Source organism: Sinocyclocheilus anshuiensis, unplaced genomic scaffold, assembly GCF_001515605.1.
Source record: "Sinocyclocheilus anshuiensis isolate Anshui unplaced genomic scaffold, SAMN03320099.WGS_v1.1 scaffold1803, whole genome shotgun sequence".
In the NCBI taxonomy this organism is placed as follows: Eukaryota; Metazoa; Chordata; class Actinopteri; order Cypriniformes; family Cyprinidae; genus Sinocyclocheilus; species Sinocyclocheilus anshuiensis.
This window is the reverse complement of record NW_015548301.1, coordinates 177,480-193,700: the sequence shown is the minus strand read 5'-3', so window position 1 is coordinate 193,700 and position 16,221 is coordinate 177,480. Positions and strand designations below refer to the sequence as shown.

The 16,221-nt window shown below is 37.8% G+C and overlaps 1 protein-coding gene across 2 annotated transcripts in view; it reads right to left on the bottom strand.

The window, feature by feature from the left end:
* The window catches only part of LOC107656139 (contactin-associated protein-like 2), a 48,959-nt gene that overhangs the window by 2,544 nt on the left and 30,194 nt on the right, over positions 1 to 16,221 (bottom strand). For both annotated transcript variants that reach the window (XM_016443858.1, XM_016443859.1), the window contains exons 8-23: positions 15,589 to 15,847; positions 15,273 to 15,422; positions 13,141 to 13,303; positions 12,198 to 12,304; positions 11,683 to 11,802; positions 10,889 to 11,007; positions 10,699 to 10,783; positions 9,657 to 9,813; positions 7,387 to 7,514; positions 7,018 to 7,188; positions 6,163 to 6,381; positions 5,796 to 6,032; positions 4,530 to 4,757; positions 4,236 to 4,369; positions 4,016 to 4,109; positions 1,728 to 1,958 (exon numbers count right to left, since the gene is read on the bottom strand). In XM_016443858.1, coding sequence (XP_016299344.1) covers positions 1,728 to 1,958; positions 4,016 to 4,109; positions 4,236 to 4,369; positions 4,530 to 4,757; positions 5,796 to 6,032; positions 6,163 to 6,381; positions 7,018 to 7,188; positions 7,387 to 7,514; positions 9,657 to 9,813; positions 10,699 to 10,783; positions 10,889 to 11,007; positions 11,683 to 11,802; positions 12,198 to 12,304; positions 13,141 to 13,303; positions 15,273 to 15,422; positions 15,589 to 15,847 — 2,602 coding nt within the window. The remainder of the gene's footprint in view (positions 1 to 1,727; positions 1,959 to 4,015; positions 4,110 to 4,235; positions 4,370 to 4,529; positions 4,758 to 5,795; positions 6,033 to 6,162; positions 6,382 to 7,017; positions 7,189 to 7,386; positions 7,515 to 9,656; positions 9,814 to 10,698; positions 10,784 to 10,888; positions 11,008 to 11,682; positions 11,803 to 12,197; positions 12,305 to 13,140; positions 13,304 to 15,272; positions 15,423 to 15,588; positions 15,848 to 16,221) is intronic.

Genomic DNA, 16,221 nt, shown 5'->3' with positions numbered 1-16,221 from the left:
CATCCATCTATCTATCTATCTATCTATCTATCTATCTATCTATCTATCTATCTATCTATCTATCTATCTATCACAAGATCGCTCATCCCGTCTCTCATTTCAATCTAAATTTGTTTTGTTTTATTGTTATGACAATAACAGTGAATTCATATTCCCAAGCATATGAAGTTTAGCTGTGTATACTGAGACATAATAAATAAGAGACATATTTATTATATTGATTATTTTTTTATTTTATAATGTATTCATAATATTAATCACAATAAATAATTAATTTTAATTATTTATTATTATAATAATTTATATTATTATTTCTTTAATTATAATTTTTTTAATTATAAGGTGACTAAGAACTCACTAACTAAGAAAATAATAATAAATGTTATCAAAAGGAATATATTAGGGATGTGACAAATTCAACAGGAATATCTGAACTATGAACTGAGTTAATGTGTCGGTCAACATAGGACACAAATATAAGTGATTTTTAGGTTTTAATATCCTTGTGGCATCATAGCAGGCAAAACCTGCTCGGCACACACACTCAAACACACAAGCAAACAAACAAACAGAAACATACCACAGTAATCCTCTCTACAGGGAAGACATCACAGATGTATTTTACTAAAAGTCAGAAGATTTCTCCCAGGCAACCAGGAAAGATCTCTTCAGAAGTGAGAAAACATTTCCTTATGTGCATCAGATTCATAATGAAATTCTATAAATATATTTTTTTTCTGCTCAAGATGAAAAGATAAAGTGGAACTTTCTTCCTCAATATCTCCCTCTAGTTTCCCTTAAGGGGTTTGCCTGCTCACATCTGACATAGATCTTTATAATATCCCGCTGATTCAGGTCAGAACACTGATTTTTTTTCTTTTATCTCCATTTTCCTCTCAAACACATTCCTATACAAATGACAATAGGTTGATCCAACTGTTTGAATAATGAAAAGGGGCACACAAAGGGGCAAATACTCCTCCACTGCAAGCATGAGCTCAGCCCTTAAAGGAATAGATGACCCAAAAATGAAAATTTGATGAAAATGTACTCACCCTCAGGCCATTCAAGATGTTTGTTTTTTCGTCATAACAGATTTGGAGAAATTTAACATTCCGCTTGCTCACCAATGGATGCTCTGCAGTGAATGGGTGCCGTCAGAATGAGAGGCCAAACAGCTGATAAAAACATCACAATAATCCACAAGTAATCCACACCACTCCAATCCATCAGTTAACATCTTGTGAAGTGAAAGCTGAGTATTTGTAACAAACAAATTCATCATTAAAACATTTTTAACCTCAAACCATTGCTTCTGTTTAAAATACAACTCCTCTGTCTATAATTTTGCCTTCTCCTGTGAAAAGGTCATCTCCTCTGAATCAGAATCAGGTTTAAAAAATAAAACAGCCCAAAACAGCCTTTAACTGATGGACTGGAGTGGTGTGGATTACTTATGGATTATAGTGATGTTTTTATCAACTGTTTGGACTCTCATTCTGACGGCACCCATTCACTGCAGAGGATCCTTTGGTGAGCAAGTGATGTAATACAACATTTCTCCAAATCTGTTCCCATAAAGAAACAAACTCAAACTCAACAAACTACATCTTGGATAGCCTGAGGGTGAGTACATTTTCAGCAAATTTTCATTTTTTTCGGGGGAACTATAAAATATATAGGGGCAAAATACCACCATAAAAAGTTTTTAATCATCATTTGGTTACCTGGATCTGGGTGCCAGGGGTCAAAGACCGCAGACATTGGTGGTACTGTGAGTGGAGATGCCCCGCAGTTGGACTCCACCAGGACCCCCTGTATGGAGGCTGTGGAGGGCACTCCGGTCCTCAGGGCGGCCTTCAGCGGGGCGATGCGGTTGAACTGTACTCTGGAGAGACAACCCACGAATCCAGGTGTGTTATATCGCTCTATCAACACCGGATCAATCTGACCTGTTTCTGAAAGACAAAGACAACAGTAGAAAATATCAGATGGTGGAAACAACATTTAGTATGAAAGCAATGATTAAAGTAAAGGACAGGTGTTATTATAAAATGAACGATCTAAAATCTAATTGGATGAGTAACTAAAATTTGATCAAAGATTTCAAATCTACAATATCATCTAAAACAGTAAAACCAGTAATATTGTGAAATATTACTACAATTTAAAATAACTTTTTTTCAGCATCATTACTCCGGTCTTCAGTGTTGCGTGATCCTTCAGAAATCATTCTAATATGCTGTTTTTCTGTTCAAGAAACATTTCGTATTATCATCAATATTGAAAACAGTTGTGCTGCTTCATAGTTTTTTTGGAAACCATGAAACATGTTTCTTTGCAAGATTGATGAATAGAGAGTTCAAAAGAACTAGTTGAAATAGAAATCTTTCATAACATTATACATTTACTGTCACTATTGATCAATTTAATGCATCCTTGCAAAGTATTCATTTATTTTTCAAAAAAGAATAAAAATCATATTGACCCCAAACTTTTGAACGGTATTGTATATTATGCATAGCCCAACCATTATGTCGTGTGATTGTGTCAATGTTGTTAAAAAGCAATATGCCACAGTTATGGGCTCAACAATAAAAATAAAAAAAAGTAAACTGACTGAAATCCCCTCAACCATTGTCAAGTAACTTTAACATCTTATCTCTTGTGGCTTATTACTTTAGTTCACATCTGCAAAACAAGACCGAACCAAACAACATGACACTTGAAACCAAAAGCCTTGTTTTTCAACATGAACATGATAAAGTTGATGCATTTTTATATATGTGAGAAGAGAAAAAACCTTCTTTGTCCTTGATTATCCTCATCTTTCCTTCCCATATATTACTAAACATCACACAAAACATCCAGAAAAAAAAACCCAATCACATCTGAAAAATATATGCTAATAGTTTGAATATAAAGCATTTTATTAACGGTACCTGTTTGCGTTCACAGATGTGGAACTGCGTATGTCTTCCCAGCACCTAGCAGGTCTTGCAACTCAAAGCAAAACACCAGATTTCTCCTTTCTGTCTGTCTCTTTCTCAATCTGCTCAATCAATGTGTAAACCTGACTAACAAACTGTAGATTTCCTTCGGTCTAACCTTGAAGCGATAAATAGCTTGTAAACAATATTACTGAGCTATACACAGACCCATCACCCGTTCAGCTGCTCAGGGCATTCCAGCTCATTTCTGCAGGAAAACCTGGAGACTGGACTGAGATCGGGAGCAGAACCCAGAGCTTTCACATGATGATGTCAGGACTTACAGTCAGAGTCCAGTTAAAGGAAAAGCTGGAGAGATGTGTTCTTGGTCACTATAGATTACAACACAATTTTACGTTAAGTGAGGAGACTTCAGCCAAGTTATTTCATTATATTATTCCTTGTCACACTAATGCCTAAATGTATGAATGAGTTTGTTACAATAGATAGATAGACAACAGATTAGAAAAATCTGTTTAAAATGACATCTATAGAAAGTTAATTATATTTAATATTCATTTTATGAACTAGTACACCGCTGTTCAAAAGTTTGGAATTTTTTTTGAAGAAATTAATACTTTTATTCAGTAAGTATACATTAAATTGATCAAAAGTGGCAGTGAAGACATTTAAGTAAAAAAAAAAAAAAAAGATTTATGTCAAATAATTGCTGTTTTTTTTAACATTCTATTCATCAAAGAATCATGAACAAAACGTATAATGGTTTCTACAAAAATATGAAGCAGCACAACCTTTTTTTTTTACATTGATAACAATAAGAAATGTTTCTTGAGCAAATCAGCATATTGGAATGATTTCTAAAGGATCAGGCTAGAGTAACGGCTGCTGTGCTATATAAAGTAATAATATTTCACAACATTAGTTTTTAGTGTTTTTCGGATCAAATAAGCACAGCCTTAGTGAGCATAAGAGAAAGTAGTATAGAAAAGGAACATTTGTTAATAGACAGCACACTTAAAAGCCCAAACTATGATGCTAAAATATATACATAACAGCCTACTTACCAAAAACTTTCCCAAGGAAAATGGTCTTCACGAGGTTGAACTCAATGTCAGAGGCTTCAGGAAGAGTGTAGCTCACTGTAGGATAATGATCCACCTGCAACACCACAGACAGACTCTTAAATCCAGTGAATTGTCATCTAATATAACACACACAGATTCATCTGAACTGTGAAACCATCTTCATCTAGTGGCTGCATTGAGGCAGATACAGATACAGCACCTGCAGCTGAATGAGTCTGTCCTGTCGGGTGATGTTGATGTTGTGAGGCTGACTGTTAGCCATGTTACGATGATTCAAGCTGATTGTGAACGGCTCCCTCAATCCTCCCAGGTTATAGCGGATCTGTAGAGTACCTGAGGGAAACCATAAAACCATTTTCGTTTCAAATGAAATAACATAAACTTACAAATAACACTGTTTCTAAGCTATTATTAAAAAAGACTTTGCATATCTTATATCCAAAACAGAACATAAACGTTAAATCTGAGCTGTAAAGATACAAGCGTGTCTTACCATTGTGCCGCAGCACCACGGCCAGGTAGTCCGGTGTCTTGGAGCTAATGTAGATGAGGACTGCAGGTGTGTGGGACGTACTGAAACTAAAGCTCAGCTCCTCACGGGTCAGATTATCCACCGCGCTCGGGACTCCAGAGCTGCCTTCCTTCACTGCAGGAGAAGAGCTGCTCTCGGACATGAGGTCGTACCGCACCAAGGTCCCGCTCTCAAAATACCCTCCGACATCTAAAAATGGAGGCAGATGACAACAACAACAGAGCTTCACGTTAACATCCTTTAATACAGGGATACAAGGAGACATTTACAAACAACATGATTTCATTTATTAGTAGGGATGTACCGATTCACTCAAGTCACGATTCGATTCGATTCACGATTTTTTTAACAAAGCATTATACAGAGGCAAGATGAAAAAAAAAAATGCCATCTAAACTTTTCTAAAGACAGTAAGTTACCCTCAGACATGCATTCATATAAACTCCTACCCCTAATTGAATCGCGATTTGTTTAGCATCTCAACCGATTTGAATCGTCACATGTTTGAATCGATTTTCAACCGGCTCGAGGTTAATCGTTACATCCCTATTTATTAGAATACAAAAAGTACACTAGATTACTGCTTCAAAGTGTATTTAACCGAAGCTAAAGTACAAGAGTGTATGTTTAATTAAATGCCAGATACAGCTTGTATAACTAAAGTACCAGTATTAACCAGGAAAATGCATAATGTGGGACTTTTAATTGTAAATAAGACTCAAACACACAGGGGCACTTATTTTGAAATGTCTATGCTTTACTATCAATTTATTTAGAAACAATTGCTGCACTCATATTTATTTAATGAATAGTTTTTAAAAGTTTCAAATAAGCACATTATACTGTTTTTCCATCCCCAAATCTGAGACCTCTTAAAATGATAATTAAGACATTTGTTACATATTAAGATATTTAAGACTTTATAATGACCTGCTGGGAATTATTATTTTTTTGCACACATGCTCCTAAAAACAATTTTACAGTTCGCACACATCTATTTTTAGTTGCAAATGTGAGTGAAATGCTCTGTTGAGCCGTGAATAAGAACTAAAACTGGTCCAAATTGGCTTGCAGTCCATGTCTTTTAGCTTTGACGTCATCTGTATATGCTAATGTGCTCCTCAAAGATGTGATTTGTGCATTGCAATATATTTGTTGCCCATTACAGCCAAGGACGAAACTGAATTATTTATGTTATGTACTATTTATGTAAGATAAGTGCAGTACCATCATTGCAGAAAGGCCCGTCGAAGGCGGTCAGACTGCAGTCGCACGAGTATCCGTTGTATTTCTCTATACATTTCCCTCCATTCTGGCAATGCATCCCATAGCTGCTGCAGTGACCCGAGCATCCAGGCTTCACCCCTGGTGTGACCTTTGCCCTCCCTTCAAGGTCAAGTGTCACTCCACTGACTTTTAGGGAACGAATGCAACCCAGAAATCCTCTCTGCCCCCCTGAGGCACCTAAAGCGTAACAGCAACACAGATATAATGAAATATAAAATGTTAACACTTTACAATAAGATAAATTAGATACACAAGTAAAATAATTCGACTAAACTTCTATATCCCAAACATCTGCCAAATTGCTTACCTACAAACATCTGGCTGAAGAGCTGCAGGCGGGTGTGGCCCTGAGGCGGGGCTGACCGCGCCTCCCTATGCACCTTGTCCAATCGCAACACGGCCTCTTTAATATTCCGCTCCGCCTCCACCCTGTGCCACTGGTCATCATTGAGGGGTGCAGATGCACGTACGGTTAATTCCACTGGCCCGTTGCCCACATCAAATGAGAATGACACCACTGTAGCAGCTGTGGAGAGCAGTGTTGTTATTGTTAACTAAAACTATTAAAAGCTATTTAAAAATTATAAAATAAAAATCGAATGAAATGAAACAGAAATAAAAGATAAATATTAGATGAAAAACAACCTTTAAAAATGTAACGAATATTGGAAATGTTGCCTTTGCAAGTAAGATTTAAGTTGAAGTTTAAGTACTAAAATGACTAAAACTGAAATAAAGCTAAAAAGTTTCAATAATGTAAATGTAGTTTAAATAAATAATAATAATATAAATGAAAAAGCATAAAACAAAATCAGTAAATCTTATAAATAAATTAAATAATTAAAAACACATGTATTTTACTCAATTAAAATAAATTAAAATACATTTATTTTAATAAATTAAAATAAAAACGGAATATATAAAAATAAAAGCTAATTAAAAATAAATACTACAGTGGTTTAAATCTAAATATAAATACCGGTAGTATAAAATTATAACATAAAATAACACCGGTGGAAAGATAACTGTAATTTAATTCCTCTGTCTGATAAATAAAGAAACTCAAAGCACAGTTCTTAACAATATGCAGATAAGACAGGATTCATTGAGGGCTTTACAGCAATCCTACTCAAGATGAGGTGATAAAAGTATGTGGACTTACATTTGAGTTCTAAGCGAATATAATCCGGATTGCCCAGGTTTTCCAGAAAGACACCATGTGAGGCTGAAGTCTTAAAATAGAAGGAGACGTCTGCGCTGGTCTCGGCTTGGAAGGTGGGAAAATGAAGATAAGATGCAGGTGTGTTGAAGGACGCTGCGTTCCAGAAGTGACCTATAAAAGAAACACATTGACAACACATTAGATCTCGGTTTTGGTCAAATTGAAAGCTGCAGAGTGTATTAAACATAATTTGAGGTTATCAACCTATCATTTAACATCGATTTTAAGGGTAGGTTGCAGTTAGTTCTGAGGATAGGCCTGTGATTGTTTGTGTGTAGTTGATACATTTTTAAGCACTTCTGCACTTACGATCTCCCTGACAGCGCAGCGGCCCAACAGTGAGTCTGGTTTCAGATCCAGAGCGGTGTACGTCACCAACCACCACCTGACTGACAGGCAGATGGTCCTTATACATCAACATACCAGCATCTTCTTTCCTGGAGAAACAAACATGATGCAGAGGAAGAATTATGGACCACAAGGGGGCAATATAGCATTGTGCAATGCAGCAGAAAGGAGCTGGAATATTAGCGTACTGCTTACTGCATAGTACATACTGCACACTGCCTAGTATGTAAAAATGTGCAATAATTTATTACGTTAATCCAGCAAAAGGCATCCTGTTATACATAAATATAGTTAGTATGCAATTTTTGAAATCCAAATTCCAATTTAGTTCACAGAGTCAAGGAGGAGGTATTAAAAATTGTGGTTGTTTATGTAAATTTAAGTTGAGCGCATTGCATTTCCATGCATTAAGAAAATTAGTATGTGCACTACATAAGCTACTATTCAAAAGTTTTGGGTCATTAAGATTTTTTTAAAGAAATTAATACTTTTATTCAGCAAGAACACATTAAATTGATCAAAAGTAACAGTTAAACTTAATATTAATATTAAACATGTAATACAAATAAATTCAACTTTGTATTCATCAAAGAATCCTGTAAAAATGACCACAGTTTCCAACAAAAATATTAAGCTGTTTTCAACATAATAATCAGAAATGTTTCTTAAGCAGCAAGAAACCCAAACTTTTGAATGGTAGTAAATATTACTGCAAAAATACTGTAAAAACATACTATGGTAGTATGCAATTCCAACAAACTCTGGATAATCAAAGCATCTAATATAACTATGAGGCCACCAAGACTGTGTACAGCAGGCTTTTCTCTCGGACTTCTGCGAAATGCCATCTAGCGTGTAAGTCCAACTAATTTCCTTTAGAAGAGCATAATGAGAAGAGCATAAGATCTCACCATTGCCTCAGATCTGCATCACAGTTGCAGTAGTATCTTGGATCTGTGCAGTTGCGTTCAATGCCACAGGCACATTTCTGCACACCTGGTCCTGAGCCGCCCCAGTAGAAGTGCTTCTCATTTCCCCTGCCGACCCACCATGTGGATGGAGAGTCGTCTAAGACAAAAAAAAAAAGATCTGAAAATGTAGTCATCCTCAGGCCATCCAAGATGTTGATAAATTTATTTCTTCATGGGAACAGATTTGGAGAAATTTAGCATTACATTACTTTCTCACCAGTGGATCCTCTGCAGTGAATGGGTGCCGTCAGAATGAGAGACCGAACAGCTGATCAAAACATCACAATAATCCACAAGTTATGCACACCTCTCAAGTCAATTCATTAACTTCTTGTGAAGCAAAAACCTGAATGTTTATAAGAAACAAATCCATCATTAATGTGTTTTAACTTTAAACTGTCGCTTCTGGCCAAAATGCCACTCCATAATTCATCATAATGATTCTTCCGGTGAAAAAGTCCATTCTCTTGTTGTTCTCTTGTTGTTCTCTCAGATCAAAAATAAGCATATTTGTTTAGAACCATTTTAGACTGTTTTTGCTTGCAAATGGTGCTTGATCTGTGTATGTTTCTCTCATGATTCAGACAAGAAGACTTATCAATATTACGGAAAGAGGACTGATATTTTAGCCAGAAGCAGCACTTTAAAGTTAAAACGTCTTAATGATGGATTTGTTTCTTACAATCACGCCTCACAAGACATTAACTGATGAACTGGAGTGGTGTTGATTACTTGTGGATTATTGTGATGTTTTTATCAGCTGTTTGGACTCTCATTCTGACGGCACCCATTCACAAAAGTTTTGGGTCATTAAGATTTTTTTAAAGAAATTAATACTTTTATTCAGCAAGAACACATTAAATTGATCAAAAGTAACAGTTAAACTTAATATTAATATTAAACATGTAATACAAATAAATTCAACTTTGTATTCATCAAAGAATCCTGTAAAAATGACCACAGTTTCCAACAAAAATATTAAGCTGTTTTCAACATAATAATCAGAAATGTTTCTTAAGCAGCAAGAAACCCAAACTTTTGAATGGTAGTAAATATTACTGCAAAAATACTGTAAAAACATACTATGGTAGTATGCAATTCCAACAAACTCTGGATAATCAAAGCATCTAATATAACTATGAGGCCACCAAGACTGTGTACAGCAGGCTTTTCTCTCGGACTTCTGCGAAATGCCATCTAGCGTGTAAGTCCAACTAATTTCCTTTAGAAGAGCATAATGAGAAGAGCATAAGATCTCACCATTGCCTCAGATCTGCATCACAGTTGCAGTAGTATCTGGGATCTGTGCAGTTGCGTTCAATGCCACAGGCACATTTCTGCACACCTGGTCCTGAGCCGCCCCAGTAGAAGTGCTTCTCATTTCCCCTGCCGACCCACCATGTGGATGGAGAGTCGTCTAAGACAAAAAAAAAAAGATCTGAAAATGTAGTCATCCTCAGGCCATCCAAGATGTTGATAAATTTATTTCTTCATGGGAACAGATTTGGAGAAATTTAGCATTACATTACTTTCTCACCAGTGGATCCTCTGCAGTGAATGGGTGCCGTCAGAATGAGAGACCGAACAGCTGATCAAAACATCACAATAATCCACAAGTTATGCACACCTCTCAAGTCAATTCATTAACTTCTTGTGAAGCAAAAACCTGAATGTTTATAAGAAACAAATCCATCATTAATGTGTTTTAACTTTAAACTGTCGCTTCTGGCCAAAATGCCACTCCATAATTCATCATAATGATTCTTCCGGTGAAAAAGTCCATTCTCTTGTTGTTCTCTTGTTGTTCTCTCAGATCAAAAATAAGCATATTTGTTTAGAACCATTTTAGACTGTTTTTGCTTGCAAATGGTGCTTGATCTGTGTATGTTTCTCTCATGATTCAGACAAGAAGACTTATCAATATTACGGAAAGAGGACTGATATTTTAGCCAGAAGCAGCACTTTAAAGTTAAAACGTCTTAATGATGGATTTGTTTCTTACAATCACGCCTCACAAGACATTAACTGATGAACTGGAGTGGTGTTGATTACTTGTGGATTATTGTGATGTTTTTATCAGCTGTTTGGACTCTCATTCTGACGGCACCCATTCACTGCAGAGGATCCACTGGTTAGCAAGTGATGGAATGCTAAATTTCTCCAAATCTGTTCTGATGAAGAAACAAACTCATCTATATCTTGAATGGCCTGAGAGTGAGCACAAATTTTCATTTTGGGTGAACTATTCCTTTAAAGCAGCTAAATTTTCTTATGAGCGCCGTGAGTTTTTAGCATCATTTACCTGGTGAGTTGAGCAAGCGTGATTTGTAGCACATGTACGTCACATGCTGCTCGCAGAAGTCAGCGCTGCTGGTGACGGCATTCACCTGAATCACAAAAACATGAGCAGCTCTGCAGGTGCGCACTACATTCAGCATCTGTTGGTTAGGTGTAACAGTTTTCATTGTTAAATTCACAGTTTTAAGAGTCACCTGTTCAGCAGACATGCTGTAATTGAGTGTGAGCACAGTCTTGTCTTCAGGTCTGGAACCCGATGACACAGAGCTTTGAGCTGGAAGGTCATTCACAATGGTTGTCCACACTTTGTCTTCTGAAATACACAGTATATACAAGTGTACTAGTCAGTGAGTATTCAGGTATTGATATATTTCTATGATATGCACTCAAGTTTTGGAGAAACCATTGGATGTTTTTGTTGCAAATGTAAAATGTGTAATATCACATTTTAATAATATATTCCACAACAAACAATGTGTACACAGTGAAATGAAACCTATAATGTTAGTAAGGTTTTATATTAGTGAGTTTTATAATGTTATTTAAGGTTTCATGCACCTCAAACAGTCATAATTTAATAATTTCTTTGGTACCAAAGGGGTCACTGATATGTGAATGTGGGAGATTATGTGTTAATGTATTCCTTGTTATGACGATGAATATATTAACAACTTCAGATGTGCATGCTACACATGAACCCACTGATATTTTGTTTTGTTTTAAATGTATAGAAATATATATATTTATATAAATATATTTATTTAAAAAAAAAATATATATTTATTTTTTTATTAAAAAAATATATATTTAAATATGTATATTTTATATATTCTTATAGAAATATATATTTAAATATATTTATATAATACAAACAACTTTATATGTGCATACTTCACATTATCCTGCTGATACTGTGTTTTGTTTTGTTTTAAATATTTCATATATATTCAGAATATTTTTGATATATTCTTTCACATATGGTTCTGACCCATCATATTGCAGGTGACTCTGAATGGCTCGAGGGGTCCGCTGCTGTCCGGATCGATCCAGTATGTGTCCGAGCTTCGGCCCAAGTGTTTGTACTCCTCACAGGACTGCTCGTACACAGCTGTAGAAACACATATCGTAAGCATCAAAACAGCCACCACTGCAAGACAATCTACAATGCTTAATTTCTGATGACCAGTCAGCTAAATAAATAATAAAATAAATATCCTAGCATAATAATGACAATTCCAAAACAAAATCTCTATTCTGTAAGGTTCTTTGCATGTAAGGTACATTAAATTTGTTATATGGTTTGTTGGTTTTAAAAAAAATCCTGATTTTTCATCTTTAGGGCACGAGTATGCTGATGGCTTAAACAAAATTTGTTGTGAAGCTCAAAATGTTGATTGATACAGCAAGAGTCTATTTGCTATTGCTACATAGCAGCAGCTTCAGAGAAATAAGAATCAAAATATGCTCAAATAAATGTAGGCGCTATGACATTAGAAGGCTTACAGTTGTGGCAGGTGGCACCAGAGTATCCAGTGCCTTCACAGGCACATTTAAATGTGTCTCCAGTTTGAGAGCACTTTCCTCCATGTTCACAGTGGTTTGGCACACACCTGGAAAAAGAGAGAGATTAAAGACACTGGAAATGAGGGATTGCTGGAGGGCTGGAGGAATTTTTTACTGATGTTTTGCATTTAAAAAGTAAGCTTGGGTTAAGAGATAAGCAACACTTGACATGCATAAATGTTGACAAGAAAATGTGTAGTCAACCAAATTTTATTTAGTTGGTTGGTTGCAGAAAAAAAAGTTTCAGGTTGCCACTTTCTAAAGTAATGCCAGTTGAGAAGCTGCACTGTTGAGTCATTGCCCTGTTTGATAATCTTTGCAGCTCTATAAAACCTAATTTCCGCAGTCTGCAGAAGTATCAGATCAGCGGAGAGGTTCCCCTGATCCTGCATGTTAACACAGTCATCCTTATCAAACGTGGGCAGGACACGTGACAGAGCTTTGAGGAACTCCTGCTGAAGAGTGTCAGATGTGGCTTGCATAAGCTCCTTGAAGCGGCTTCACAGCTTTAAAAGTCACCATGACTCTAATAAAGCAACCAGTAGCACGACTCGAGGAACGTCTTATTGGTTTTTGGGCAAAAATAACAATCATAATACAGCAGCGGCTTTGATCAGAACACTGCAAACAAAGGCAAACATCTGTTCTTCATTAGTTTGCAGAGTCATCTGTGAGAGCACAGTGCAGTGGGTTCATGAATGAATATGGATGGGTACGGAGGCTTGACTTTATCGCGGAGAGACGTGACATTACCATATGAAAAGCAATGCTGTAAGGGGAGCGCCTGTTGACTTTTACAAAGCAGATTATGCATAAACCTGTAAAACAGTTGTGGTTGTATGAAAATTCAATTCAGTGCAAGTCCATACTGAGAATGCATTACCTGTCTATGATGGCACACATATCCAGACTGACGTTCTCAAAGCTACCCAGCAAGCCTTGCTCCACAGACTGCAGGTCGACCAACTGGTCATCGACATGTATGAGCTGCATGCAGCCCTGAAAGGAGCGCTGTGATGGAGAAAGGTCTGTCCGCGGGAAGTATCCTGCACATGGTGACAAGGAAATTAAAATCTGTACTCTCAAATGTGCAGTCATGCAAAGCAGATCAAGCCTTTATAGGAAGATGCTTACATTCAAGTATCCATCAGCATTGAATTTAATATTAATTGAATTGTTTGTTTATAAACAAGTATATATTTATATTAGGGATGTACCAATGTATCGGCCAATAATCAGTATCGGCTCATTCAGTAAAAGCAATTAACTGCATTATCTATCGGCTATTGTTTAAAAACAGATGATGATCAGGACCGATTATATCCTGTCAATCAATAAGCGGCTGGAAAAACATGTCGGACAGCAACTTGTGTGAAGAAAATGTTTCTTGTGACAAATTTAGGGATGTCGAAGTTAAAGAAATAATAATGAATTAACGCAGCGCCGTTAACACAGGTTCTATTTGACCCTATGAATCGCCCATATTTCAAGGGTTGCCAGATCCACGTTTTCCCTTCACCAAACATTATTTGTAGCGCGGCTCCCATCCAATAATTGCAAACGGTTCATAAGTTAGCTATAAAAAACACTATAGGGAGCTTATTTACTGTTAATGTATGTTTGAATAAATGTCATGAAGGCAAGATTTTATGAAAACTGCGATATGTACAAGTGAGTTGCATATAAATATTTTTATTTGAGTGTGATTCTAATATCTGAAAATAAACAGCACTGAATATAATTTAACCTCTAATATTATGTTCCAAATTGAGAAGGCTTCCTGTATAGTTTGCAGCATAAGTTAAATTTAGTATGGGTGGATCTCTAATTGTGTGTGTGTGTCTGTGTGTGTAGATAGATAGATAGATAGATATGGGCTGTCAAACTGATTAATTGCATCCAAAATAAAAATTTCCAAAAATGTCTTAAATATACACATGTATATGTATGTGTATTGTGGTGAGTATCCCGAGTCCAGATTAGCGTCGCCCTGGAAACGCCGCTGCCACACTGATCACCGACGCACAACACCTGTGCGCGATGAGTGGCGCACCTGGAGCTCGTTCCCGCTGGCCTTAAAAGCCAGGAGAAGAGACACCAGCGGGAAGGCACCCCGGAGCTCCAGGCGACATTAATGCTTGTTTCTCCTTGTTCACAGACTCCGAAGGCCCCCTGGGAGAGGGATCTGCACCACGGCACTTCACCCCACGAGCACCACGCAGAGACGGGCACCGAGCACCATTCCTCGGAGCACGTGTGATCAGTGTGTGGGCAATAAATCACCCTCCGGTGCGGGGCCGATCACGGGAATGCGGACGGTCTCTCCCGGGGCTGGTCCGGTTGGGCAGGTCTGGCAGGTAACCAGAAATCCCGCCCCCCCCGTAATACCCCCACAACGAGTTGTGTGTTTCCCCACAGGACCAGGGTGACGCCTGGGGGGGGAATGTGGCGAGTATCCCGAGTCCAGATTAGCGTCGCCCTGGAAACGCCGCTGCCACACTGATCACCGACGCACAACACCTGTGCGCGATGAGTGGCGCACCTGGAGCTCGTTCCCGCTGGCCTTAAAAGCCAGGAGAGGAGACACCAGTGGGAGGGCACCCCGGAGCTCCAGGCGACATTAATGCTTGTTTCTGATTGTTCACAGACTCCGAAGGCACCCTGGGAGAGGGATCTGCACCACGGCACTTCACCCCACGAGCACCACGCTGAGACGGGCACCGAGCACCATTCATCAGAGCACGTGTGATCAGTGTGTGGGCTAATAAATCACCCTCCGGGGCTCTTTCGATCAGTACCGAGTCTGTGTTCTCATTCACCCCACGACAGTATTTATATATACATATAAATACACACAGTACACACACATATTATGTAAACAAACTTTTTTTTTGGATGCGATTAATTGCGATTACTCAGTTTGACAGCTCTAATATATCTAAAAATAATAAACAATTTTCTTTTTTTTTTATTTTCCAAATAAAAACATTTCATAGAGGTGGTTCCTACAGTTACCTCCGAAAAAGTAATCTCCTCCAGTCCTGATCTGAATGGGGAAAGCAGCTCTCACTGTGGACATCTCGTCTCCATTGATGGTCAACATGGCAATGCTTTCCAGTGCCAGGAAGTGAACACTGTGCCACTGTCCGTCATTAAGACCAGAACCTGCAGAGAAACACTTCAGCATAAACAATGGCAAAATCTGTGTATGTGTGTGTGTTTTACTGGTTGATATGATAATTAAGGTGTTTCAAGCTAGTTTCAAGCTGAAACTCTACAGAAAGTCTAGAAACAGAGAGCTCTGGATGTGTGTCTTTAGGTGTGATGTTACCTGAGGATATGTCCACGCGTGTGTTCTTGCCCAGTGTGACGTAGATGTGGACAGTAACTTTTCCCTCCACCAGACTGACCTCCACCCCTCCAGGCATGAGCGGGGTAAAGAACAGCAGACCACTGGGGTTCCACGTTCGAAACTGCAGTCGGACCGACACCGTGTCTTCATCGGTCCGACCCAGAAGCTGCAAGGAGCTGGTGGAGTTAAAGAAGGCGGGGAACATGCGTGATTCCATGCAGGAGAACGTCAGGTTATGCTGGAATAGGAAAAGCAGATGAAATTAAAATTATGAAACATTTCAAATGAAAGTGTTTATCAAGGAGTTCAACACACACCCCTACAGGAATGACCACAAATTTACAGTATTTCAGAGGACAGATTGATTTAAGAGGGAGTTTTAATCAGGAAACCTGGATAGGACCCTACTGGAAAATCCAGCTAAAACCAGCATAAGGTGGTAGATGGTTTTGTCTAGTTTCTAGCTGGTCCACACTGGTCTAGATGTCTGGAATCCCAGCCAGTGGTTAAAGCAGCTTAAAGGGATAGTTCACCCAAAAATGAAAATTTGATGTTTATCAACTTACCCCCAAGATGTAGGTGACTTTGTTTCTTCAGTAGAACACAAACGAA